Source organism: Hemitrygon akajei, chromosome 14, assembly GCF_048418815.1.
Source record: "Hemitrygon akajei chromosome 14, sHemAka1.3, whole genome shotgun sequence".
Classification (NCBI taxonomy): domain Eukaryota; kingdom Metazoa; phylum Chordata; class Chondrichthyes; order Myliobatiformes; family Dasyatidae; genus Hemitrygon; species Hemitrygon akajei.
The window spans coordinates 102,179,329-102,205,375 of NC_133137.1; the positions used below are offsets into that span (position 1 = coordinate 102,179,329).

Genomic DNA, 26,047 nt, shown 5'->3' on the forward strand with positions numbered 1-26,047 from the left:
GGTGATGGGTAAGACCAGGTGAGGGGAGGGGGGGATAAACTGAGAAGCTGGGAAGTGAGGGGTGAAAGAGGTAAAGGGGCTGAAGAGGAAGGAATCTGATGAGAGGGCTGTGGGCCATTGGGAGAAAGGGAAGGAGGGAGGGGCACCCGAGGAAGGTGCGGAGAAGAGAAGGGGTAAGAGGGGAGCCAGAATAGGGAATGGGAGAAGGGGGAGGGACAGAGATTACCAGAAGTTAGAGAAAACCTGAATGGTGAAAGGTTTCGAAAGAGTGGATATGGAGAGGATGTTACCTGTGGTGGGAGTGTCCAAGTCCAGAGTATACAGCCTCAAAATAGAGAGACATCCTTTTAGAACAGAGATGAGGAGGAATTTCTTTAGCCAGAGAGTGGTAAATCTGTGGAATTCTTTGCCAGAGTTGGCTGTGGAGGCCAAATCTTTATATATATTTAAGGCAGAGGTTGATAGTTTCTTTATTGGTCAGGGCATGAAAGGATATGGGGAGAAGGCAGGAGATTGGGTCTGAGAGGCAAATTGGATCAGCCATGATGAAATGGCAGAGCAGACTCGATGGGCCAAATGTCCTAATTCTGTTCCTATATCTTAAGGTTTTTAATCTATCTTCATGTCATCAGAATATGAGGTGTTGCTCCTTCAACCTGTGAATGGCCTCATCATAACCGTAGAAGAGGCTGTGGACCGATATGTTGGAATGGGAAGTCAAGTTGAAATGGGTGGCCAGTGGGAAATCTTGCCTCTTGTGGCGGATGGAGCGGAGGTGCTTGGCTAAATACTTATGCATAGATCGAAGAAAGAGTGGGAGAATTGAATCTGTGGATTACTTTTTGACAGAACTAACTAGACTTAATAAGACAAATAGCTTCTTTCTCTGCTCTATGATGCAAGTGCACAGACTGTTGACATTATAACAGTGTGCAGTGTTTGAAGAATTGCAACTTTGAAGTAACTAGCATTTTTTTGTAAATACTACAGGCCATCGCAGATTGACAAAGTATATCAAAGATATGTGGAGACATATATCATTAGCTAACCACTACTCATTTTGACTTCCAGGCCTCAGTACTAGACTCTTGACATTACAACTAATGGAACTGTTATTTTTGGCATTTGTTATGAACATGTATTTCCCCACAGAAATTAAATTGCTTCGATGTTTACAGAAAGAATGAGTGAGGAGATTTGATGAATGGTTAATAGTAATGTACCAGAGTGTGATACAATGAGTTGAGGATGAAGAAGAACAGAGGCTGCTGTACATTTAAAATAGAAAGAGAAAATAAAGGAACTATGCAGTCAGAATTCTAAGGAGTACCGTATACACATTCAGGTTTAGATGTTAAAAGATTGTGCCTTGCAGCAGAACACAGGAATCTTCACAGAAATTCAGCAGCTTTCTTTGAAACATTACCATGGTTTCTACATGTTTGATAAAAACAATGAGTTCAAACCACGGAGTCAGAAAGCTTAAAATTCAAAGTAGATTTATTATCAAAGTATGTATACATTATACAACCTTGGGATTTGTCTTCTAACGGGCACTCACGAATCAAAGAAAACAAAAAAAAATTATGAATTATAAAAGGACTGTTAAACACCCACTTTGCAGGGGAAAAAGTAAATCATGCAAACAATAAACGCAAGCAAACAGTGTTCTGAACTGAAGTCCATCCCCAGACACTTAGCTCAGAGCAGAGCCAAGTAGCAAGCTGAATCCGCCTGTCCCTCACCTTGGGTCCCAAAACTCTGACCTTTTCAATCTGGCCCAGTGCCTAAAGCATTGTCCAAACATTAGGTTCAGTCGCTGTGTTACACTCTGAGGACTGGACACCGTCGCCTCAATTCGTTCTGTACCCGACCTTTCCGATTCAACCTGGCACTTAAGTCATCATCCAAACATCAGGTTCTACAGTGTAGAAAATGATGGGAGCACTTTAACATCCTTCAGACCACGTGCTTGACCTTACCTCCTGGTTTCACTTGTTAATGCCTTATCACTTGCAAGAGATTTCCTGTTATTATTCCCGTAACCTGTGCACTTTCTTTCTCTAGGGATTTCCCGGATTTAAAGGTCCTCCAGGTCCTAAGGGCGAGAGAGTGAGTATGAACCCTCATGTGGGAACAATTATGGAAACTGTAATACAAAGACAGTCCTTTTGAAGGCTTTGATAGAGCAGGTGAGGAGGAATGGTTTGTACAGGTAGCTGAAGAGGTACACAAAGACAGCAAAAGAATTAGAAAAGAGACAATGGGGAAATCCTTTAATGTGTTGAAGTTTTATGATCCAGAACACACTGCTTGAAAAGGTTGTGGGAGCAGATGTCCAGAAAGGAATTGGATACGGGCTTGGAAAGGGGAGAACCGTTAGATTGCGAGGGAAGTGAAAAAGAGTGGGGCTACTTGGATAGCTTGTTTATGGTGCTACCTTGCTTCCTGCAGTGCCGTAAGGCAGCCCTATTAACAAAAATACTCCGTGTCCAGCTTATTAGGTGCACCTGCTTGTTAATGCAAATATCTAATCAATCATGTGCCAGCAACATTATGCATAAAAACATGCAGACATGGTCAAGAGGTTCAGTTGTTGTTCAGACCAAACATCAGAATGGGAAAGAAATGTGATCCAAGCGACTTTGACCACAGCATGATTGTTGCTGTCAGATGGGGTGGTTTGACTGTCTCAGAAACTGCTGATGTCATGGGATTTTCATGGATAACAGTCTTCAGAGATTTTGCAAAACAAAACTTCCAGTGAGTGGCCATTAGGTGGGTGAATGAGTGAGGCCAGACTGTTTAAACTGACAGGAAGGTGACATTAACTCAAATAACCACGCATTACACCAGGTGTGTGCAGAGGACCGTCGCTGAATGTACATACCATTGAACATTGCAGTGAAATGGCTACAGCATCAGAAGACCTTACTGGGTTCCACTCCTGTATCTAATAACGTGGCCACTGAGTGTATATTGGCTGAGGTTTGGAAATAAGAACATTAATAAAGGTGTTGTGGAGGAGGGATGCAAGTAGCATTTGAGGATGAGCCAAGACACATGGTTGTTAACTTGAACCTCTTAGTTATGAAAACAATGTCCCTGGGGGACCTTATTGAAGAGTTCTTCTCCTTTAAGATACCCCATAGAACCTATCTTTATGGACAAGCCTTTGGAAACCTGCAGTGACATGGTGTTCAGTTGTACATGGTAACTTTTTCTGCAAAGTACTTTGCAGGGGTTGTTGTTGTGTTATGGATGTTCCATAAATGCAAGTTCTTGTTATCAGTATTCATTTTATTTATTTATTTAGAGAATCACTTTACATAATAACAAGCCCAATGAACCTGTGCTGCCCAATTGCACCCACACAACCAATTAACTTACTAACCCGTACGACTGTTTGGAATGTGGAAGGAAGCTAGAGCACGTGCAGATTAATTAAACCTTGAAATTACATTAATAGAGGGGATTAAAGGGCAGATACTGGCACCCTGAACAGTAAATTTATATTAGACCCAAGAAGTATGTAATTTGCAACCAGTAGCTAGTTCCACTGTGTATCAGATGTTGGTAAAATAATGGATGGGCTACAGCAGCAGAGGACCACAGGGGTACACAGGAAGTACCTAATAAAGTGGCCACTCAGTGTAATTACGGATACTGGAAACAGTTGAAGCTTTAAGGACTGGGGTCGGAATATTTTGGTTGCAGAAGGAAAGCAAAGGAGATCCAGCTAGATTCTTCTTCTTGAGAAAAGGCTAGTAACCACTTCAAAGGTGAAACAGGTCACCCCCCCAATCTCATCTGGCCACTACATTAATCAAGTAAATCTAGACTTAGTGTCTAGTAAACTATCCTCATTGACAATTGTCTTGTTACAGGGAGAACCGGGGTATGTTCTAGGAGGAAGTGATGTTATTCCTGGCCGGAGAGGAGAACCTGGATCTCCGGTAAGAACTGATTAAAATATATAGAAATGAAATCAGAAGGGGAAATTCTAGACAGGATCCCAATAATGGAAGTAAGTGAAATTGTGACCCTATTATGATGTGATTTTATTTTGCTTCCTGTAAAATGTTGGTGAGAAGATAAGGATTTTGTAGTCACTATAACACAAATATAATAATAAAGTATTTATGTCTAAACTTCATTCCTTATCAGTTTGTTTCATGAATTTTAAGGCAGGGTACAAGATGATATTGGGCTCCCAACTGGAATGAGTTTCTGAGTACTGATCTTATTAGGTGTATTTGGATAGAAAAAAGTCTATTGGGAAAACAGAGGAAGCTAAACGATGGAGCTGGAAAAGGCACAGTATGGCCTCCTTTGGCATTCGTTCTATGGGAGAGTCTCGAACAAGGAGATATAATGTAATTGGGGCTGGTCACTTACAACTCAGATATATAGAAATTTCTTCTCACAGCAAGTGATGTACCTCTTTAATTCTCTGCTCTGGCAGAAGGTGGAAGTTGTATCAAGGATTCCAATATGATATTAAACCTAATGGAACTCCATTCCCTGGAATCTAGTACACTAGTGGGTATGGTTGGGTTGAGTTGTTCACTGAAATTGACAATTCCGCCACCACGCAAGAAGACATTGTCAGTGTACTGTTGATTGTGGTGTGTCTTCCGAATGTTTGGCCTTTATATACTTTTCAATCAGCTGATTGAATGCCATCTTCCTACTGGTAGAATCTTAGCCTGTAGGTGGAGTGCCAACAGCACAGAGCAAGAGGGAGTGGTGGCATTAGTCTCAAAATTAAAGCTCGTCCTCTCAGGATCAGTGGCAGACACACTCTGCATAATTAACACTGCGTTAGGTCTTAATTTTAAGGTTGAGATCTATAGATTTCTGTAAGAAGATCTGGGGCAAAGGCTGGTAGATACAGTTGGGTCACAGATCAGCCATGATCTTGTACTCAAGCAGCTCCATGGATTATTCTTGTTCCTGTGCATAAAGAGAAACTGTAGTGAAAATAGATATGGATTTTTCAACATTTTACTTTGGAGACTCTTAAACACAGTAATGCCTTTTCTCTGCCTGTCATTCGTGAGAAATAGGCTGCTTAAGGAAAAATATGTTTGACAGATTGTTTTAAAAGTTACAATGCATAGTGCCTTTGCAATGACTAAATATACTGGGTATCCTTGCTTTGGTCTAAAATTACTGGTAAGAAACGAGGAATTTATGCAGCAATTTAAAGTTGTAGACAGTGACATACAGTGGTTAGTATGAAATTTCAGTCAGAAAGCACTACTTGTGTAATGGTGCTATGGGGGAGTTGGAGCTTTATCACATCTCAGTGCATGGTTGCTCCCAGATGGGCTATAAAATGCAACCTAAAGCTGAGGGCAGATGCAAGGGTAAGTTTATTCCACATGTTGTCTCCACTACTTGTTAATAAGATCTACTTTTCACAGCTTAATGAACTTTTATATTTAGGGTCCAAGTGGTGAGCCAGGACTTCCAGGCGTACCTGGACCATCGGGGCTTCCGGGACAGCCGGGGCCTCAGGGGCAGCCAGGCATCTCTGTCAAGGTTGGTAACTTCTTCCTTCCAAACATGAATTCACTCCATCCTTGGGTTTGCTGACTGTAAGAACACATGACAGATAGATCCATCCTGAGAGTTCCTTCTCAACACTAATATGGCCATCCTTTTACAAACCAACTGGAAAGTTAAGACCGTTACCAAACTGATGATACCAGACCAGCAGTCTTTTCCCTTATTCCCTTCTTTTCTTACCCCTTCTTTTGATACTCCAGCCCTCCTATTTTCGTTCCCCCTTCCCATAGCCCCCCATTGTACTCTTCCTTCTCCGAGCATCATCTACCCACTTCACAACACCCCAGCACCCTGCCCACCTGGTTCCAACTGTTGTTCCCCTCTTCACTTAAGGTTCTTATTCTCAGCTCCTTTACTTATCCAAATTCAGCACTTGGTAGTGCTTTGTATTCCTGCTTATCTCCCATCTTCATACTTCCCTTCCCTATCCACCTTTCTCCACCTCTTGTCTTCCTCTCTTTGTCTGCCTCACTATCATTCACCTGCCACAGCCTTCCAACTCCACCCCTGCTCGCCTGCATGACATCTCACACCCCCGCTCAGCCCACTAAACGTCTCAGAATACTTTCTTGCTACTACATTTAAATGCCTGCCCCGATCGGAGGCAAAAGCCAATTTTGCTCACACTGCCCGCGAGTTTTACCCCTGGAGCTTTTCACTGTTCTGTTTGGTCAATTTAAACGCTGACCCAGATAGACTGAGAACAGCATGTCAGTCAGGACGAGAGCCGATGTCGCTCGCTCTTTGCGATAGTCATCTCCATGGCACTGAGGCTATGATGAATGCCCTGGCTGCTGTGCTCCACGACCACTAATACGATGAACTGATAAGCGAGGCTTTGGGCCTGCTCCAGGGTTCAGTTCTGAGGGCTTGATTTTGGTTTGGAATGCTGTTGTTCACTTCAATTGTTTACATGATTTTTATTTTTTTTCTTTCTCTTGTGTATCAAGTGTTGGTCTTGTATTTTTACTTTTATTTCTTCAATTGGGCTCTTTTGGGTTTCTTGCTTTGTGTCTACCTGTGAGCAAGCAAATCTCAAGATGGTATAATTTATACATTCTTCGATAACAAATGTACTTGAATCCTTGAATGTACTTCTCTACCCTGTGCTGACCAGTCCATCTCTCCACTCTCAGTCCTGAAGTTGACATTTTGAGCTGAATCCCAACAATTCCTTTCTCCCACAGATGCCGCTTGACCCATTGAGTTCTTCCAGCACATTGTGTATTGCTCCAGATTCCACAATCTGCACTTTCTCATGTTTCCAGCAATCTTTATACTCTTCCTCAATATTTTTATAATTATTATGTAGACATGTTCAAGGAAATCACTACTTTGGTTGTGCATGTTACTTGTAACAGTCCTGAAGATCAGCCTTCAGTTGTGGAAGTTTGTCAATTGAGTTAGAAGTACATTGGCTGGGCCATGTTAGGTGGATCAATAGATTGAGTTGAGTGTGCTCTTTAAAGTGATCCATTTTAATCAGTAAAAGGATCACGTTCATCATTTAGTGGCTTATAGTTTCCTATTATGTCAGCGGAATCTAAGTAGAATTCATTCTCAGTAGCTGACGTGGTTTTGATTAGTATTGTGTTCTAAATCTTCCATTGTCAAACATGATCATCCTTTAGACTTCATTATGGCAGAGTTAGATTCAATGTTACAGTGTAAAGTGGACAGACAAATCAGCAGCCAGTTTTACCAGAAGCTGACAGAAGTATTGGATAGCTTTCACGAGGAAATCTGCAGAAGCTGGAAATTCAAGCAACACACCCAAAATGCTGGTGGAACACAGCAGGCCAGGCAGCATCCATAGGGAGAATTACTGTCAACGTTTCAGGCCAAAACTCTTCGTCAGGACTAACTAAAAGGAAAGATAGTAAGAGATTTGGAAGTAGGAGGAGGAGGAGGGGGAAATGTGAAATGATAGAAGACCAGAGGGGGTGGGGTGAAGCTGAGAGTCGGAAAGGTGATTGGCAAAAGGGATACAGAGCTAGAGAAGGGAAAGGATCATGGGACAGGAGGCCTAGGGAGAAAGAAAGGGGGAGGGGAGCACCAGAGGGAGATGGAGAACAGGCAGAGTGATGGGCAGAGAGAGAGAGGAAAAAAAGAGGAGGGGGGAAAACTAAATACGTCAGGGATGGGGTAAGAAGAGGAGTAGGGGCATTAACGGAAGTTAGAGAAGTCAATGTTCATGCCATCAGGTTGGAGGCTACCCATCCGGTATATAAGGTGTTGTTCCTCCAACCTGAGTGCGGCTTCATCTTGACAGTAGAGGAGGCCATGGATAGACATATCAGAATGGGAATGGGACATGGAATTAAAATGTGTGGCCACTGGGAGATTCTGCTTTCTCTGGCGGACAGAGCGTAGGTGTTCAGCGAAACGGTCTCTCAGTCTGTGTCGGGTCTCACCAATATATAAAAGGCCACACCAGGAGCACCGGATGCAGTATAGCTTTGGCCATTTGACCTACTATGCCCCTGTTGACTTATTGAAAGATCTCTGCTTTTATCTGCCCCAATGAAAATTCCTCATCCTGTGTAACCTGTCCAACTTGCATTTAAAAATCTTTTATGAGATCTGTTTCTATTGTATTTCCAGCGGAAGTGCAGCAGGTTCTGACAGCTCTGTGAATGAAAAAATGATTAGCTCTTTCCATTTTATTTCTATTGAAGTTAATTTGGAGAAAGGTGAAGAAGCAACTGATTCATTGTCACCTATCTTACACCATTGCACAGGAAAAATCTTCATCATTATCTTGTGGAGCAGAGATCAGCCATCTTTTCAAGACCATAACAAAGGCATTGGTTTGAAAATGGAAAGTAGAATATAGGATAGTCTGGCAAGAAAGTTAAAAAGCTGTTTAAAAAATTTGATGACTATGGTACAACAAAAGACTACTAAAGTTAATGTAGGTCCCACTACATCACCAACACAGTAAAGCAGACTGAACAGTGGCTGAAGAAAATCGACAAAGCCGGACTCCCTGGTAAATTTAAGACATGGCTGAACCAACTGGGTCTTGTACCAAGGCTGCTCTGGCTTTCCACGGTGAGTTCCCCATGAGGAAAGTCAACAAGCATCTGCAGGGGTGGTCGGGGAACACCCTCAAGTTTTTCTTCAGTGGGGCTCTACATAAGATGAGGCCAGCTTCGGCTCCTGTTGTCATCAGTAGTGGAGGAGTTCAAGGTAGTAAAGTTTAGAGTTGTGCTAATACTGAGAGGTTCCGATAACAAGCTAATAAAGTGAAGAAATCCATGCCTGTGACAGCAAGGCCTCGGCTTTACATACTTCCAATGATGGGGGAGTGCAAGTGAAGGGATAGATGTGACATGGTCCAGGCAGAGGTACAGAACCACGAAGATAAAAGGCAGGTATTGAAGGCAGTGGAGTTGAGGTCATAGGGCACCTGGACAAAATGGGATCTTCCCAAGTGCAAGATCACTTGGGCAGAGGTTTGGAGACTGGAGACCTTCCACATTTCTTTCCTTCTGCGGTCTGTGTTAGACACTCACCCTACACCATCACTGCTGCATACATGGGGGCTGAGAGAGGACCCTAACTGTAAGCTTTGTGGTCAGCGGAGTTCACTGGCACACGATGCAAAACAGCTTTAACCCAATGACAGTATAGGTGGTGCCACGACAAGGTCCTGCTGTCCCTTGCTGACACACTGGAGCGGGAGAGGTGTAAAAAGGGACCAGCTGGCAGAGAGGTGAACAAGGCAGTCATCTTCATCAAGGAGATGGTCACGTCAGTCAAAGCAAAAAGGCCTAAAACCAATCAGCTGCAAACTGCCAAATCATGGGAGTGGGGAGGAAGCTGCAGTTCCCAGAGGTGGTGCTAACCACACTTCGACCAGACATTGTACTGTGGTCCACCAAAGACAAGAAAATCATCCTGGTGGAGCTCAGGGTACTATAGGAGGAAGGCCCTGGAGTACCAGTCTTTACTCTAGGAGTGCAGGGACAAAGGATGGCAAACGTTGCTATTCCTCGTAGAGATTGGCTGTAGAGGATTCCCGGTAAGGTCAGCATGGAGGCTGCTGTCTGCACTGAGCCTTGATGAAAAGAGCAAGGACCAAGCAGCTCGCAGGATGGGGGAGGATGCAGAAGGAGTCTCTTGCAGGCGAAGAGGAGTTGAGCTGGAAGTCAGGAGCAGATGGTCAGTGACTTGGCCACCACTGCTGACCTGCCAACCAGAGAGTGTAGTGGTTAAGGGTTGAAACACTCTGTTATTTGGGCACTACCTGACGACCAAAGGCTACGGTTACCTCTACTGCTAATTGAAAAGAGCACCCTGGTGTGTGATGCAAGCAAAATGTGGATCACACTACTAATGAAGTTTGGAAAATGACATTTGGAAATAAAGAAATGGCAGAGAATTTGAACAAATATTTTGAGTTCACCCACAGGCAGAAAGGTGAACCCATAAGATTTTGGAATTCATCCTGGGGTTTGAAAGATGAATGTGGATGTACTGGGTTTTGCATTCCAAAATTTCATAAATTCTAGAACCGCTCCCATGGACTGAAAGCAGAAAATATAACCCCGTCCTCCCTTAAGAAAGAAGAGCAATGGGAAAAATAATGATAACAGTACACCAGTTAACTTGACTTTGCAGTAGTAAATTAGATTAGGAAAAAGATATCAAGGCTAATGAAAGGAACACACATAAAATGCTGGAAGTACTCTATCTATGGAAATGAATAAGCAGCATCCATGAAAATGAATAAACAGTCAACGTTTCTGGATGAGACCCTTCATCAGGACTGGAAAGAAAGGGGAGAAGTCAGAGTAAGAAGGTGGGAGAAAGGGAGGAAGAAGTACAAGGCCAACGAAACATTTTTATAGCTCTCTCAAACTCATGAGGGATTGAATGACCACTTTCCGTGGCGTTTGGTCCTTTGGTTGAATTATGTGATTTATCTAAAAATTAATCTGATTATTTAATAGTGTTGCCAAAAAGTAACAACAATCTTCACACTGTAGACTCAACAACCTCTCAACCCTTGCATATGGCCTTCAGGGCAAAAAAATTCCCTAAATTGCTATCTGTATTTTACAGGGTGAGCCAGGAGCTGTTGGTCCAAGGGTAAGTAAGTAATAATTTATCATTATTAACTGAAATGCTCTAACTTCCCTGTGGGTTTGTAACTCATTCAGAATTGTAATAAAACAGTCAGATTTCATTCAGAAGGGGAATCCTCATATCAAATACCACTAAGTTCATCAATAGTGAGAGCCCACTTCAAAGATTTGAAACTTAAACTTAGTTTATTTTCCAGTTCAAGTTTCTTACCTCCATGCCAGTGTGGTAACAACATGACTAATCATCTGATTTGAAGCCCTGTAATGGTCACAGAGCTGCATCCATTCACACTTTTGGTCAGTCAGCTGAATTATGTGGCCAATTCCACAGGTGGTCTTGATCCCAAAGCCCTCTGGCCCTGTGTGAAGTGCTAATTTTACCCAAACTGCTGCCTTTATTCTGTAATACAAAACAAATAATGTGACAAACTCTTTCTGTCTCTGTGTATACAAAACTAGAACATTTCAAAACAGATTTAAGAGAAAATTTCTACCCTCAAAGAGAGATTATTAAATTGGAGTTTATTAAATTCAAAGGTATTTACCATAAAGTGTAAAATGGAGACGGAGCATAGAAATGTTTAAAATGTATTATGGCATGATGGGAGAGATAACATACTAAAACTATAGGTTTGGAAGCATTGTTTCGTCTTCCTTCATCCTTCATTTTTTTATTAAATTGTTTTAGCTATATTAAGTTGATTTTCCTTAGGAATTCCAGTTTCCAGACTGAAAGTGAAATATCAATTGTAAATAGTAGTGTTATGCGTATCATTCATCTAATGACAATGAAATATGATTATTCAACAGGGCTTACGTGGTAAACCTGGCCCTAAAGGAGACAAGGGAGCAATGGGAGCCCCTGTAAGTATCAGACTTCATTGTATCTCTTTGATGGTCAGCGGGAAGATCCAGTGTTCTGATAATGCCATAAGTAGAGTCAGTGGTTTAGTGGTTAAATATAAGGTAACCTTGGTTGAGAATAACAGCTTAGAACATGACTCCAATGAATCTAGAGTGCTTGTATATGACATGAGAGTTACGATAGGAGCAAGTGAGATACGTTTATTGTTCAATATTTCTTTTCAGGGAATTGCTGGTTTGCCTGGACCAATTGGACTTGATGGAATTCCTGGGCACCCGGGGAATAAAGGAGAAAAGGTAACAACATTAGAGTGTTCCAGGATGTTTCTAGATAGGACACTTCATGGAGTACACGTCATCATTTTTCATAAATTGTAACTATTGCCTTGTGTCATTCAATTATGAAAGAAGAAATCACCTTTGGCCCTAGAGCCTGTTCCATCGTTCAGTTAGATCAGGATTGATCTCAAGAATAATTCCATCAATCTATAAATGCCAGGGAATTAAATGGAAATGACAAAGACCATTTTGCTTGACTTGCAAGATTCAATAGTTATTAAGGCCTAAGGCTCCATAAGCAACTGACTATTCTTATATTTTTGAAAGATGTTCTCTTGCATTCATTGTAAATGAAGAGCATGCTAAAGAAATAACATGAATCTGGGGCAGGATCACACATTGGTTTTGGGGGGGATGCTAGTGGTGTGATGGTTATCGATATAGAATTGATAAAGATCAAAAATTGGCAAAGTTTCATTGGGCTGGGATTGGAAGAGGGCTGAAGCAGCAGGCTAGTAAAGGGCCAGGCCACAGACTGGAAACACGAAGGCACACACAATGCCAGAAGCAGGAGGTAAGAAGATAATTTGGGGTTGTCTGTTGGCATTAGAAATTGCCTATTAGCCCCTTGACTTTGTTCTGCCATTTATTGAAATTGGTGCCAATCTATATATTAACTCCACCCAGCTCGAAATGCCTGTAATCTTTAAATGAATGGTGCAGGTTTTCTCTCCTTTCATTAGCTAAGGTGGAAGGAGGATTGTAGTTGGTGGGTATCTGAGAGATGGATGAAGGCATCATAAAAGGGAGCTGGAGTTGGTTTTCCATGCCGGCTCATAATGGATGAGATCCTGCTCAAGCATATCCCCTTTATGTATTCCTGAAGCACTCTCACAAGCTATATTGCAAGCATGGCAGAGGTCCAGAAGTAGTGTACGGGCTGCTTGCATTGTGTGCCATGGGATGCCAGGCATTTCCACACATCATAGCTTCAGGCACATGGAGAAGGTGGAAGGAAATCTGCAGACTTCCCACGTCCACAAATACTCCACATATTTCTACATGAGGTTTGATTATTTTTCAAATGTGGCTACACAATGCAAGTTCTAGGCAACAATATATTTTCTGAATGTGATGGTATTGATCCTTTTTAAGGACACCTCGGCTTAATTTTGGTTCTTTGTATAGTAACTTATCTTAACTGTAATATCCAAACATACACTAAAATAGACTTGAATGACCCTGGGCTTGGAAGAACAGAAATCCCCATTAGCACTTACGGTAACTGTTGAGGGGGGGCCTGCATCATTGCATGTGGAGTCTATCTGTGTGCACATTTTCTGTCTTAAGTTTCAGTGGTAAACAGTAAATACCCTTTAATGGTGTCCAATGGTCCTTTCAAGGTCAAGAAGTTGTGAATGACACAATGTTAAAGAAAGTGGAGAAGCCAAATGTGACACCAAATCATCTCCATGCACATCCCAATGGGAATTGCAATCCTTCCAAACCAAGGTCCTGAACCACTTATTCTGCAGCATCTCTCATCCCTCAGAACTGGCCATTTTCCATTTTAGATATAATCAAAACTATTAACCTGGCATAAAATTTTAGAGTATCAGTGGATTAATTTTAATTTAATTTTAAAGTAATGGTTACTCATACTTTTTAACTCACCTCAATGAGAGGATGCCAGGAAATTAACATTGAATGGTACAACAGGCCCTTCGGCCTATCAACTCTGTTGCCAATCTAACAAATCCCACCTGCCTACACGTGGTCCAAATCCGTCTATTCCCTTTTGTTCCAGAGTCCGTATGTAGCAATCATATTTGCTTCCATCACCTCCTCTAGTAGGGTATTCTTGGTATAAAGTCTTATTCTCTGGGTAGAATAATCTTGCCTTGCACAACTCCTTTCAACTTTCTCCCTCTCAGCTTATGCCCTTTTATTTTACTGTTGTCTGGGAAAAGACTCTGTCTACCCTATCAGCGCCTCTCATAATTTTATATGTTTCTAACAAGTTGACCCCTGCTCCCGAGTCTGATGCTTCAGAGAAAATGATATGTTTGTTTAGTTTTTCTTCATAGTTAATACACTCCAATCCAGGTAACATACTGGTGAATCTCTTATCGACACAAATTGTAAACGCCGTCACAAAGAAGGCACAATAGCACCTCTACTTTCAGAGAAGCTTGCATAACTTTGTCACACTACCAAAAATACTGACAAACTTCCATAGGTGCACAGTGGAGAATATCCTAACCGGCTGCATCATAGCCTAGAAAGAGCAAAGGCTGCACAGAGTAGTGGATACAGCCCAGTCCATCCCAGGTGAAGCCTCCCCACCACTGAGCACATCTGCATGGAGTGTTGTCACAGGAAAGCAGCAACTATCATCAAGCATACCCACCACCCAGGCCACGCTCTCCCCTTGTTGCTACCATCAGGAAGGAGGTGCAGGAGCCGCAGGACCAACACTGCCAGTTTCAGAGGCAGTTAATACTCCTCAGCTATTAGGTTCTTGAACCACTGGGATAACTTCACTCAACTTCACTTACCCAACACTGAACTGTTCTCAAAATCCATGGATTCACTTTCATGGACTCTTCATCTCATGTTCTTGATATTTATTGCTTGCTTGCTTATTTATTTTTTCTTTTGCATTTTAACAGTCTTTTGCACATTGCTTGATTGTCTTGTGTACAGGTTTTTATTGATTCTATTCTGTGTTTCTTTGTATTTAAAAGGGTGTCTGCAAGAAAATGAATCTCAGTTTAGTGAATGGTGACATATTTGTACTTTGGTAATAAATTGACTTTGAACTTTTGAAGACCCCACCATCCAGGCCATGCCCTCTTCTCACTATTAACATTGGGCAGGAGGTACAGGAGCCTGAGGTCCCTCATCACCAGGTTCAGGAACAGTAATTACCCTTCAACCATCAGGCTATTGAACTCGCATGGTTATTTTCATTCACCACAGCTCTGAACTGTTTCTACGACTTACAAACTCACTTTCAAGGAATCTTTACAACTCGTTCTCAGAATTATTTTCTGTATTTGCATATTCGATGTTTGTCAGTCTGTTTATATATTTTTCCTAAAGTTCCATGGTATTTCTTTTTCCTGTAAACATCTGCAAAAATAAATCTCAAAGTGGTAGTAGAATCACAAACACGAGAAAATCTGCAGATGACGGCACCATATACTTACTTTGATAATAAATGTACTTTTCATTTTGAACAATACTCGAATGTAGCCATACCAAAAGTTTAAAGAGATACAACATGATACACCAATTTTTATACTTAGTGCACCAACTAATGAAGGCAAGAATGCCATATGCCTGATGGAGGGTCTTGGCCCAAATTTTCGACAGTTTATTCCTCTCCACATTCTGTATGCTGCCTGATCTGCTGAGTTCCTCCAGCATTTTCTGTGTGTTCCTCTGGATTCGAAGATTCAAAGTATATTATTATTAAAGCATTTTATTATTATTTCCCACATCTGCAGAATCTCCTGATTTTATATCATATGCCTTCTTGTGAGGTGGCCTTCAGAATGTGTCAACTAAACCATTCCACAGTTGCAAACACAAGGAAAGCTGCAGATGCTGGAAATTCAAACAACACACACAAAATGCTGGTGGAACACAGCAGGCCAGGCAGCATCTATAGGGAGAAGCATTCCACAGTTGCCTATTTTGATGACAAATTGTGTTCATCGATCTGAACCCACCAATGCTCGGGCCTGCATCCGGGCTGCTCCGGGGATTCGGATCTAAGGACTCAATTTGGTTCGGAATGTTGTTGCTCGCTTCCATTGCTTGCATGATTTGTGGATTTTTGCCCTTCTTCCTCTGTGCATTGGGTGTTGGTCTTTATATTCTTTTAATTGTGTTATTTTTGGGTTTCTTGCTTGTGGCTGCCAGTAAGCAGGCAAATCTGAGGGTTGTATAATTTATATATTCTTTGATAATAAATGTACTTTGAAATATATTTTAAAAACTAATGTTGATTCTGTTATCTCTTTTTAGGGAATTGATGGTATTGGCATCCCAGGAATACCTGGAGAAAAGGGGATTGAGGGAGTAAAGGTAAAACAATTTACTTCATAACTACCAAACAATGGGTGATTTGCCTGTAATTTAGCACACTCAGAGTTTCATCCAATAAATGATATTTTTGGTTTAAAGATCAATGGCAAAACTCTTCATTTCAAATAAGTTGAAGATTATTTTATTGCTGACCCTTTGCATTTTCCTGTACCCAGAGGTACAAATTGTTTAGGCAATCAGGCGACCTAAGACAAAGAAACATTATTTTAACCCTTGAAATCCATTTAACTGCTGGTAAATAGCACTAACTAAAAACCGTGGAACTGGTATTTCACTGTTGTGGAGCCTGGTGGTAGTCGTGGCTTTTAGGAGCCATGATAAAAGCCACGGGGTTATTAGATGGGGGCAAATAAATGTACTGAGTTGGAATGAGTGTGATCCAGCCTGTTAAGGTAAGATTAGTTACAAAGAAGACTTCACAGTGGCAATATTTCATTATGAGTTTGAGGAAATTTGGTGTGTCACCAAAAATACTGGCAAGTTTCTATGGATGTACCATGGACAGCATTCTGATCGCATCACTGTCTGGTGTAGGGGGGTGGCGAACAAACTGCAGAGAGTTGTAAACTCAGTCAGCTCCATCATGGGCACTAGCCTCTGTAGTATCCAGGACATCTTCAAGGAGAGATGCCTCAAAGAGGCGGTATCCGTTGTTAAGGACCCCCATCACCCAGGTCATGCCTTGTTCTCATTGCTCCTATCAGGAAGGAGATACAGAAACCTAAAACTCAACAATTCATGTGCAGCTTCTTTTCCTCTGCCATTAGATAGCTGAATGGACATTGAGCCCATGAACACTATCTCACTTTTTTTTATTTCTATTTCACGACATATGCTGGTGATATTAATCTGATTCTGATTCTGGTTCAGTTCTAATGTATTATTTTCTGATGTCATTCCTGTATAGAGTCTTGGGGTTAAAAGTGCACAGTAACTGCTCAACACAACTTGAGTCTTAACGTGGACAAGTTTGTGGACTTTAGAATGGTGCAATCTGACCATCCCCCACTGCACATCCATCATTCCTTTATGGAGAGAGCTAAGAAGCACCATGTTTCTGGGAGTCTCATTTGGTGCCTCACCACTGTCTCTTTGGTCAAGAAAACACAGAAACGTCTCCACTTCCTGAGGAGACTGGGGCGAGTGAAGTCCCCCTCTGCCGCCACTTTAACCAAATTTTACTGGTGCACCACCGAGAGTGTCTTGGCCAGTTTGATCACTGTCTGGTACGGGAATTGCAAGCCATCTGACCACAAGTCCCTAGTATTGTGAGAACTGCTGAGAGGATCATTGGGTTTCCCTTCCACCCATGCGAGATATTTATCAGGAGCACTGCATTTGCAAGGCCCCGAGCAGTGTCAGTGATTGCTCATACCCATCGAACAGTCTCTTTGAACCACCCCCCCCCCCCCACCCCCATCAGGAGAAACTGCAGTGTCAGGACAGGAACTGTTAGGATGGGCAACAGCTTCTTCTCCCTGGCCATGAGACTACTGAACTCCCCACCACCATCCAGGTCTCATCACGTGATGTACCAGTAGCAATACACAGTTTACTTTTTAACTTGTATATGCAACTTATAATTTTATTAATTTATTTGGGTAATACTACTTTATGTGTTATGTGTATGAATTATATATACTGTGCTGTGCACCTTAGTCTGAAGGAACATTGTTTCATTTGGCAGTATATGTTGTAGAGTTGTTTGACAATAAACTTGAACTTCCAGGAAGTAGTAATAGTAAAGTATATAAAATAGAAGAGGGATTCATTATAGGGAAGATTGTGTGCCTGAGTAATGAAGTGTAAACATGATGCAGGAAATCTCAGAGTTCTGCTGTTGTTCATACATCATAAGTTAGATGAAAACCCTGCCTGCACATATAAACACGTCTCGTGGTTTATTCAGTGCCATGTTCTGCAGAGGAACATGGGAACAACTTAGATATGGTAACTCAGCATTTCAGAATGACAGAGATGGCTGAAGGGAAGGGTGAAAACAGCGTGCTGGGGTTGGAGGCAGATGTAGGCTTTGTAGATATCAGAACAAGGAGTAGTCCTGTGCAGTTGAAAAGGAAAATAACTCCACTCAAAAGTTGTAAAAGCAACATAACATGTTTATCAAGTAAGTTTTAAAATTACTCATCAGTTACATTAAAATCAGTGAAGGTAGGTTCATGTTATAGCAGCATCTATGGAGGGGATTAAGCAGTCAAGACCCTTCTTCAGGACTGAAAAAGGAGCAGAACCCAAAATAAGAAGTTGGAGGAAAGGGAAGGAGTCAGGAGAGATAGGGGAGAGATTACTGGAAGTCAGAGAAACTAGTGCTCATACCATCAGGTTGGAAGCTACCCAGACTGAATATGAGATGGAGGAGAACACCAGTCTGGATGAAGGGCCCAGGTCTGAAATGTTACCTGCTTACTCCCTTCATTAGATGCTGCCTGACATGCTGGGTTCTTCACAACACACACAAAATGCTGGAAGAACTCACCAGGCCGGGCAGCATCTGTGGAAAAGAGTACAGTTGACGTTTCCAGCTGAAACCCTTCAGCAGGACTGGAGAGAAGAAGCTAAGGAGTAGATTTAAAAGGTTGGGGGAGGGATAGAGAACAACTAGGTAGTAGGTGAGGGATGGGGAGGGATGAAATAAAGAGCTGAGAAGTTCATTGGTGAAAGAGACAGGAAGCCATGGAAGAAAGAAAAAAGGGGAAGAAGCACCAGAGGGAGGCCATGGGCGGGCAAGGAGGTAGAGTGTGTGAGGGAAAAAGGGATGGGGAATTGTGAAGGGGAAAGGGGGTGGGAGGCATCACCAGATATTTGAGAAATCGGTATTCATGCTATCAGGTTAGAGGCTACCCAAATGCTGTTGTTCCTCCAACCTAAGTGTGGCCTCATCACAACAGTGGAGGAGACCGTGGATGGATATATCGGAATGTGAATGGGAAGTGGAATTAAAATGGGTGGACACTGGGAGATTCCGCTTTTTCTGACAGATGGAGCATAGATGCTCAGCAAAGTGGTCTCCCAATCTACATCGGGTCTCACCGATATACAGGAGGCCACACCGAGATCACCGAACACAGATTATGACCCAAACAGTCTGACAGGTGAAGAGTCACCTCACCTGGAACAACTGTTTAAGGCCCTGAATGGTAGTGAAAGAGGAGTTGTAGAGGTAGGTGAAGCACTTGTTCCACTTGCAGGGATTAGTGCCAGGAGTGAGATCAGTGGGGAGTGATGAATGAACAAGGGAGTGATCCCTGTGGAAAGCAGAAAATGGGGGGCAGGGAAAGATGTGCTTGGTGGTGGGATCCAGTTGGAGGTGGCAGAGGTTATGGAGATTTATGTGCTGAGCACAGAAGCTGGTGAGGTGGTAGGTGAGGACAAGATGAACCCTATCCCTGGTAGAGTGGCGGCAGGATGGGGTAAGAGCAGACGTGAGAGAAATGGAAGATATATGGTTGAGGGCAGCATTGATAGTGGAGGAAGGGAAGCCAGTTTCTTTGAGAAAGGAGGACATCTCCTTTATTCTAGAATAAAAAGTCTCCCCTTGAGAGCATATGCAGCGGAGGCAGAGGAATTGAGAGGAGGGGATAGCATTTTTACAAGTAGCAGGGTGGGACAAGGTATAGTCCAGGTAGCTGTGACAGTCTGTGAGTTTGTAATAGACATCGGTGGATAAGCTCTCTCTGGAGATAGAGACAGTGAGATTGAAAAAAGGAAGGGAGGTGTCAGAAATGGACCAGGTGAATTTGAGGCCAGTTCCCCTCCACCACCACTCTCCTCTGTCTAGCTGAACGTCCTCACTCTCAATAATTTCTCCTTTGGCTCCTCCCACTTCCTTCAAACAAAAGGGGTATCCAGCTATGCCTGCCTGTTTGCCGGCTATGAGGAACAGTCTATGTTCCAAGCCTACACTGGTGGCCATCTGCATCTTTCCTATGCTACTTCAATGACTGCATTGGTGCTGCTTCCTGCACCCATGCTGAACTCTTCAATTTCATCCACTTTGCTTCCAACTTCTACCCTGCCCTCAAATTCACCTGGTTCATATCCAACACCTTCCTACTAAAGGGTTTTGGCCTGAAATGTCGACTAATTCTCTCCATAGATGCTGCCTGGGCTGCTGAGTTCCTCCAGCATCTTGTGTTTATTGCTCTAGATTTCCAGCATGTGCAGAATTTCATGCGTTTAATTTTATTTCTGTGTGTGTGTGTGTGTGTGCTTACACACACACACGTGATTAGGAAAGAGGAGTTAGAATGCACGGTAATTATGGGAAAGCATAATGAAGGGAAGAAAGCATGGCACCTGATGATGATGAGATATATTAAAAAAACAGGATTTCATTGCTATATACCAGTGCCAAGTAAAGCCCCAGCATCACACCCTGCTCTTTTATTCAAGACCTCTTGAAATGAACGCTAACATTGCATTTGCCTTTCTCACCACCACCTTCTACCTGAAAATTAACCTTCAGGGTGTTCTGCACAAGGACTCCCAAGTCCCTCAGCGTCTCAGATATTTGTATTTTCTCCCCGTTTATCAAATAGTCTGCACATTTATTTCTTCTACCAAAGTGCATGAGCATACATTTATTGTACAGATTAAACTGAAAAATTGATCAATATATTGTCTATGTTCCTTGGAACTTGTCTGGACATGCACCATTATAATTTAAAAAATTCTTTTGGCTTTTATTCATTTTTTCTTGTTAAAGAACTGATGACAATTTTTTCACCTTCAGGGAGCTACTGGCCCACAGGGGAGCCCAGGTTACAAGGCAAGTCATTTTGTAAATATCCGTAAATCTCTTTGGCGGCCTGTATTCATGCACTAAAAAATCACAAAAACACAGATTAGCTGATCATTAGTGCCTTTCATTGTCTGTTCTTGCTGTTACACTTTTGCAGCTATGATTCCTGCATAACAGCAATGACCCAATTTAAACATAGTTTCATGCTGGCTGCAAAATGCTTTGACATCCTGAGATCCTGCGAGGTATCACATAAATGCAAGTTATCTCTTCCTTGAGAAAAGTCTCACTGTAGGAACAGCAGGAGTTTTATTCTGTGGGTGGAGGGGGAGGGGCATAGGACCATAATCAGGGAAATGGGACAGGATCCCAGTGAGAATGTTAGGAAACACCAGTTTAGGCATGGCAGTAAAATCTGTCTCTAACCTAAAGCCTCAAACCCTGAAATGGTTACTGAAATATTATTTTATTGATCTGTTCTCCTTAGGGTGATCAAGGAGACAAAGGGAAGAATGGAGAGGCTGGCCAAAAGGTGAGAGTTGAGTAAGTTACACTTGGTTTTGCTGCCAAGTTTATGCTTTGTTAATGATCCTTGTACATCCTCCAAATGCTTCGGCGATCAGAACTTAAGTCATATAGGATCCAGTGCTGGGATCTCTGTTGCAGGTATGATTTGGATGGAAATACACATCTTCTGATTATTACATTTGCAGACATGTAGACACTGCTGGAGTCGTGGATAGTGTTGGGCTTGAAATTCTGCCCTGTGTTCGTTTAGGAAGAGAGACAACTAACACCGGAATATTACAAAACGTGGCTTTATTGCAGAATTCGTAACTGGCACAGCGAATCCACGGAGTCGCTGGAGAAGGCGTTCTGTTTTCCCCTTACAATCTGCTCTTATTTATACTCCTTTTCCCCCCAGCACAACCCCGCTACATATTAGGTAATATCGGGCACTTGTGTCCATCTTATTGGCCCGCAGCCATATGCTCACGAGTTACCTGTTTCTTTTGTTTACTGAATCGCGTGACACTAATAGTATCGGTGTAGCGGGGTCCCCAGTTTCGCTCCCCCCTCCCTCGCATCCCGGCCTCCTAACATTACGTGTGTTACGTGAGCCACTCCTGACCTGTAATGGCAGTCTCGAATTAACCCCAACACTCCCTCCCTTGGCCTCCCAGAGGCCACATCCCCACATCCCTTACAATCTTTTCCGCGGCTGCCGGGATCAGGCAGAGAGGTGAGCGTCCCCCGGCACTCTTTGGCGTGTCCTCCCTATTTGCTTATCTTGATTTGTCCGACCTAGGGTCACAAAATATGGGTAGGGGTTCCCTAAACATCCGCAATTTTTACAAGTAGCATGCAACATTTCAGAAAACTTATTCAAGAACAGATTCACAATCCCCCCCCCTTGCCATGGTCCATTTCAGTCCGTGTCCTCCCATAGCGCGTCCGCTTTCCGGGAGGGCCGTGTCCTCCCCTTCCACCGGGAACAAGGGTGCCTGGTACGCCGGTGGAGGTCCATTCTTTCCAGTCAAGGCTCGATCTATAGTCCGGATGACTAGGGTCCTAATACAGGGTATGCAACAACAACCACACGTGATAAAGATAGCAATTTAAATAGACAGTCCTAGAGCCGACTGTCCCAGAAACGCTCCCCACTTGCCAGAGATCTTATTTAGCCAGTAGAAAATGATGCCAGTTATTGTCCCCCTCCCTTCTTACCTTTTAATGCCCTGTTGGAGACCTCGGCGACAGGGTATGGACCATGCCACCGTTTTCCATTCCAGGTGAGCTTCCCTGGGCCTCGGAGGAACACTTCCACTCCTACCTTGATGGTGTCCGACCCCTGCGGCTGCTCACTGTTAGTTTATTGAACTCGCACAGTTATCAATTTTACCATATTTCTAAAAACTCTCATATACTCTGTTACTCAACACACAAATGTCTGAGTTTCGGTAACTCGAAATTGAAGTGCTCCATGGCTCCCTAGTACACAGAGAGGATCAAATATGGGACGGTCGCCTTTCAAAACCTGACCTTCGCGTGGGAGATTTCTCCTCTTAACAACCAGTCTAAGGTAGGCGCCGTCAGTATCCCCGTGCACTAAGGTGTACCGCGGAACACTTTCTCTTCTCCTCCTCACTCCTGAGACTTTTATGCCCATCGTGGGCGGCGGGTACCCTCACTCAGAAGACTTTTCCACGGGCGGAGGATCTTCCTAAAAACAGATAAGAGTTAGTACTTACCAGTCACGATTCTGCACCGGGAATGATCTCTCCCAGGTAATTTGGGGTTGGTGAGGGTCCGTCAGCAGACAAGATCTAACTCAGTGATTTGACTATCTAGTGGAAGTCTTAGATATAACAGGCACTTCCTGACCTTAGTCGAGCTTGCGGCCGCAAGTTGTCTGCTGTCGGACCCGCCAGCCTGTGTTGTCTCTCCCTCCCCACGTCGGGGTCACCAAATGTTGGGCTTGAAAATTCTGCCCTGTGTTCGTTTAGGAAGAGAGACAACTAACACCGGAATATTACAAAACGTGGCTTTATTGCAGAATTCGTAACTGGCACAGCGAATCCACGGAGTCGCTGGAGAAGGCGTTCTGTTTTCCCCTTACAATCTGCTCTTATTTATACCCCTTTTCCCCCCAGCACAACCCCGCTACATATTAGGTAATATCGGGCACTTGTGTCCATCTTATTGGCCCGCAGCCATATGCTCACGAGTTACCTGTTTCTTTTGTTTACTGAATCGCGTGACACTAATAGTATCGGTGTAGCGGGGTCCCCAGTTTCGCTCCCCCCTCCCTCGCATCCCGGCCTCCTAACATTATGTGTGTTACGTGAGCCACTCCTGACCTGTAATGGCAGTCTCGAATTAACCCCAACAATAGTCAAGGTTGAAGTTGAGTTTGTCATAGGCATGAAGACATTTTCGCCGGTGCAATGAAAAACTTACTTGCAGAAGCATCACAGGCACAAGGTTATCATCTCAGTAGCATTCACAAGAAAAACATGTTAAGTACATTTTTTTTCAAGAACATCTTGCATGCCTATTACTTAACCCCTGGGTTCCCTCTGCCTTCTCATTCCCCTATTGTCCACTCTCCTCTCCTATCAGATTCCTTTGGCCTACCTGGCTTCATCTATCACCTTCCAGCTAACCTCCTTCCTCTTCCCTTCCTAACCAAAATTATATACAGCGGTGACATGACTAAAAAATGTTTATAGTCCATGCCCCAACCAATAAGGCAAGCATGCCTGTGCCTTCTTTACTCCCTACCCACTGTGTTGCCACTTTCAGGGATCCCACCAAAACCCCAAAATCAGTTTGCACCCCAAAACCCCTCTGCATATTAGGACTCTGAAGGGTCCTGCCATTTGCTGTATAACTTGTTGTGTAATGCTTCTGCAAAAAGGCTGTTTCATGGTGTTTATGCCCCTTGTATGTATCCCTATGACAACAATGAAGTTGAACATGAATTTTAATTTTCTTGCATTTGCTTTCCAAAATGCATTGCCTCAAACTTAATGGGATGAAATTCCATCTGTCTTCTTTCTGATCAAAGTTCTAGCTGATCAACATTTTGCTCTATCCTTGGTCAGCCATACTTGCAGCCTCTTGCATCTACCATCTTGTGTAGCTAACTTTGGGCAAGAGGGTACAGAATACCGGTCCCACACCACCAGAGCTGAGCAACATTATGATCACATTGCACTGAAATTGACCCTTTTTTGTTCTAATTGTGTTCTTGAAAAAACTATATTTAACGTATGCTTTTCTGTACTTGTGATGCTGCTGCAAGTAAGTTTTTCATTGCACCGATGGACATATGTCCTTATATATATGACAATAAACTCAAGTTTGACCTTGACTATCCACAACTCCAGTAGTTTCCATGGTGTCTGCAGATGTAACCATCAGAAGACCTATATTGTCATCCAAATCATACCTGCAACAGTGATCCCAGCACTGGATCATCTATGACTTAATCTTCTGGATCAGCCTACCAAGAAGAACATTTGCAAATGGTTGTCTAAAGCCTTGCTTAAACATCATGGGAAGTAAGGATAACAGATATCCAGATTCAAAAATAGATTCAATAATTTTAGTTAATAATTTATTTGTATTGCAGCTGTTAGGGAGTATTCTGGGGTTAAATGGATATAGCAGATATTAATTTAAACAAGAAGTAGTCTTAAGTTCTTAAAGCAAATTGTAAATTGCAAGCAGTAAATTGAAATTAAAAGCACACTTTTGCAAATAAACTATACTATCTGTAAGAGATATGATTTGCAAAATGGTGACTGTGAAATGTTTGCATATGAATCAGACAAATGTTAAGACAATGAGGCTGTGTCAATTGGCCTGCATGAACTCTGGCAACTATAGGTTTCATCTAGCTATCATCAGAAGTGTTTAGAATATCTATTCAAATTATTTTCTCCAAACAAGGGCATTTGAACCTTCAGAGGTGTCTTATCAATTATAAGGTGCTTCCAGTGTAAGTATGTACCTCAAAGGAACCACTTGTTAACCCAAAGTATATTAAAGTAAACAATGACATTGTAATTATTGAAATTATATTGAAACACCTGTTGTTAACTTTGATCTTAAGGGTATAAAATGTGATGTACTTTTGGGTTTGTGAGCCTTTACTGAGTGTTTCTTTGAGAATGCCTTCTTGTTGCGATGAATAAAGACTTGTATATAGTAGATTCAGCGTCTCTGCGATCACAGTGACAACAACAGCAATATTAGTAGCAGTTCTGCTTTAATCTTCGTCAATGCTTTAAATTAATCTGGAGGTTCTTTACTCGTCCCATTGAATATTCCTTTTGCCTTGCACCTGAATCACTTTCATCATTCAGCCTTTATTTTCCATCCAGTCACTGTTTGTTTCTTGTATCTGAATTTTTGAGTTGAGTTTGTTAGTACAGTAGGCACATTTCTGATAACTGAGGAAGTTATTATTTTAGCTCTTTTTCAATTATGCAGGGCAAGCGAGGACCCAAAGGAGATCGAGGGGAAAAGGTAAGATCCTGGACATTAAATAAACTCACTCATTGTATAGAATGAATGCAAAGCTGGTAGACACAAGAACTGTATAATAAGAATTGCATTCTTAATCTGAACTGGGTGAAAAACTTTGCATTTATTCACAGCAATTTCAAATTCTATTTACAGGGAAACAAAGGAGAAACTGGTGAATTGGGGCCACGGGGATTTGCAGTAAGAAAATATCATTTGTTTTGGTTTCTGATATATTACTCGTTACTTACAGGGATAAAGTTTGTAGGTCCTTGTGGATATTGACAGCAACATATATTGGATGACCTATTAATTGCAGCAGTAGACA

The 26,047-nt window shown here is 42.4% G+C and overlaps 1 protein-coding gene across 1 annotated transcript in view; it reads left to right on the forward strand.

The window, feature by feature from the left end:
* The window catches only part of col7a1l (collagen type VII alpha 1-like), a 420,731-nt gene that overhangs the window by 153,616 nt on the left and 241,068 nt on the right, over nt 1–26,047 (forward strand). Inside the window, exons 30-40 of the mRNA XM_073066798.1 lie at nt 2,068–2,112; nt 3,888–3,956; nt 5,452–5,547; nt 10,645–10,671; nt 11,478–11,531; nt 11,757–11,828; nt 15,846–15,905; nt 20,677–20,712; nt 21,173–21,217; nt 25,687–25,722; nt 25,876–25,920. Of these exons, the coding sequence (XP_072922899.1) occupies nt 2,068–2,112; nt 3,888–3,956; nt 5,452–5,547; nt 10,645–10,671; nt 11,478–11,531; nt 11,757–11,828; nt 15,846–15,905; nt 20,677–20,712; nt 21,173–21,217; nt 25,687–25,722; nt 25,876–25,920 (585 nt within the window). The remainder of the gene's footprint in view (nt 1–2,067; nt 2,113–3,887; nt 3,957–5,451; nt 5,548–10,644; nt 10,672–11,477; nt 11,532–11,756; nt 11,829–15,845; nt 15,906–20,676; nt 20,713–21,172; nt 21,218–25,686; nt 25,723–25,875; nt 25,921–26,047) is intronic.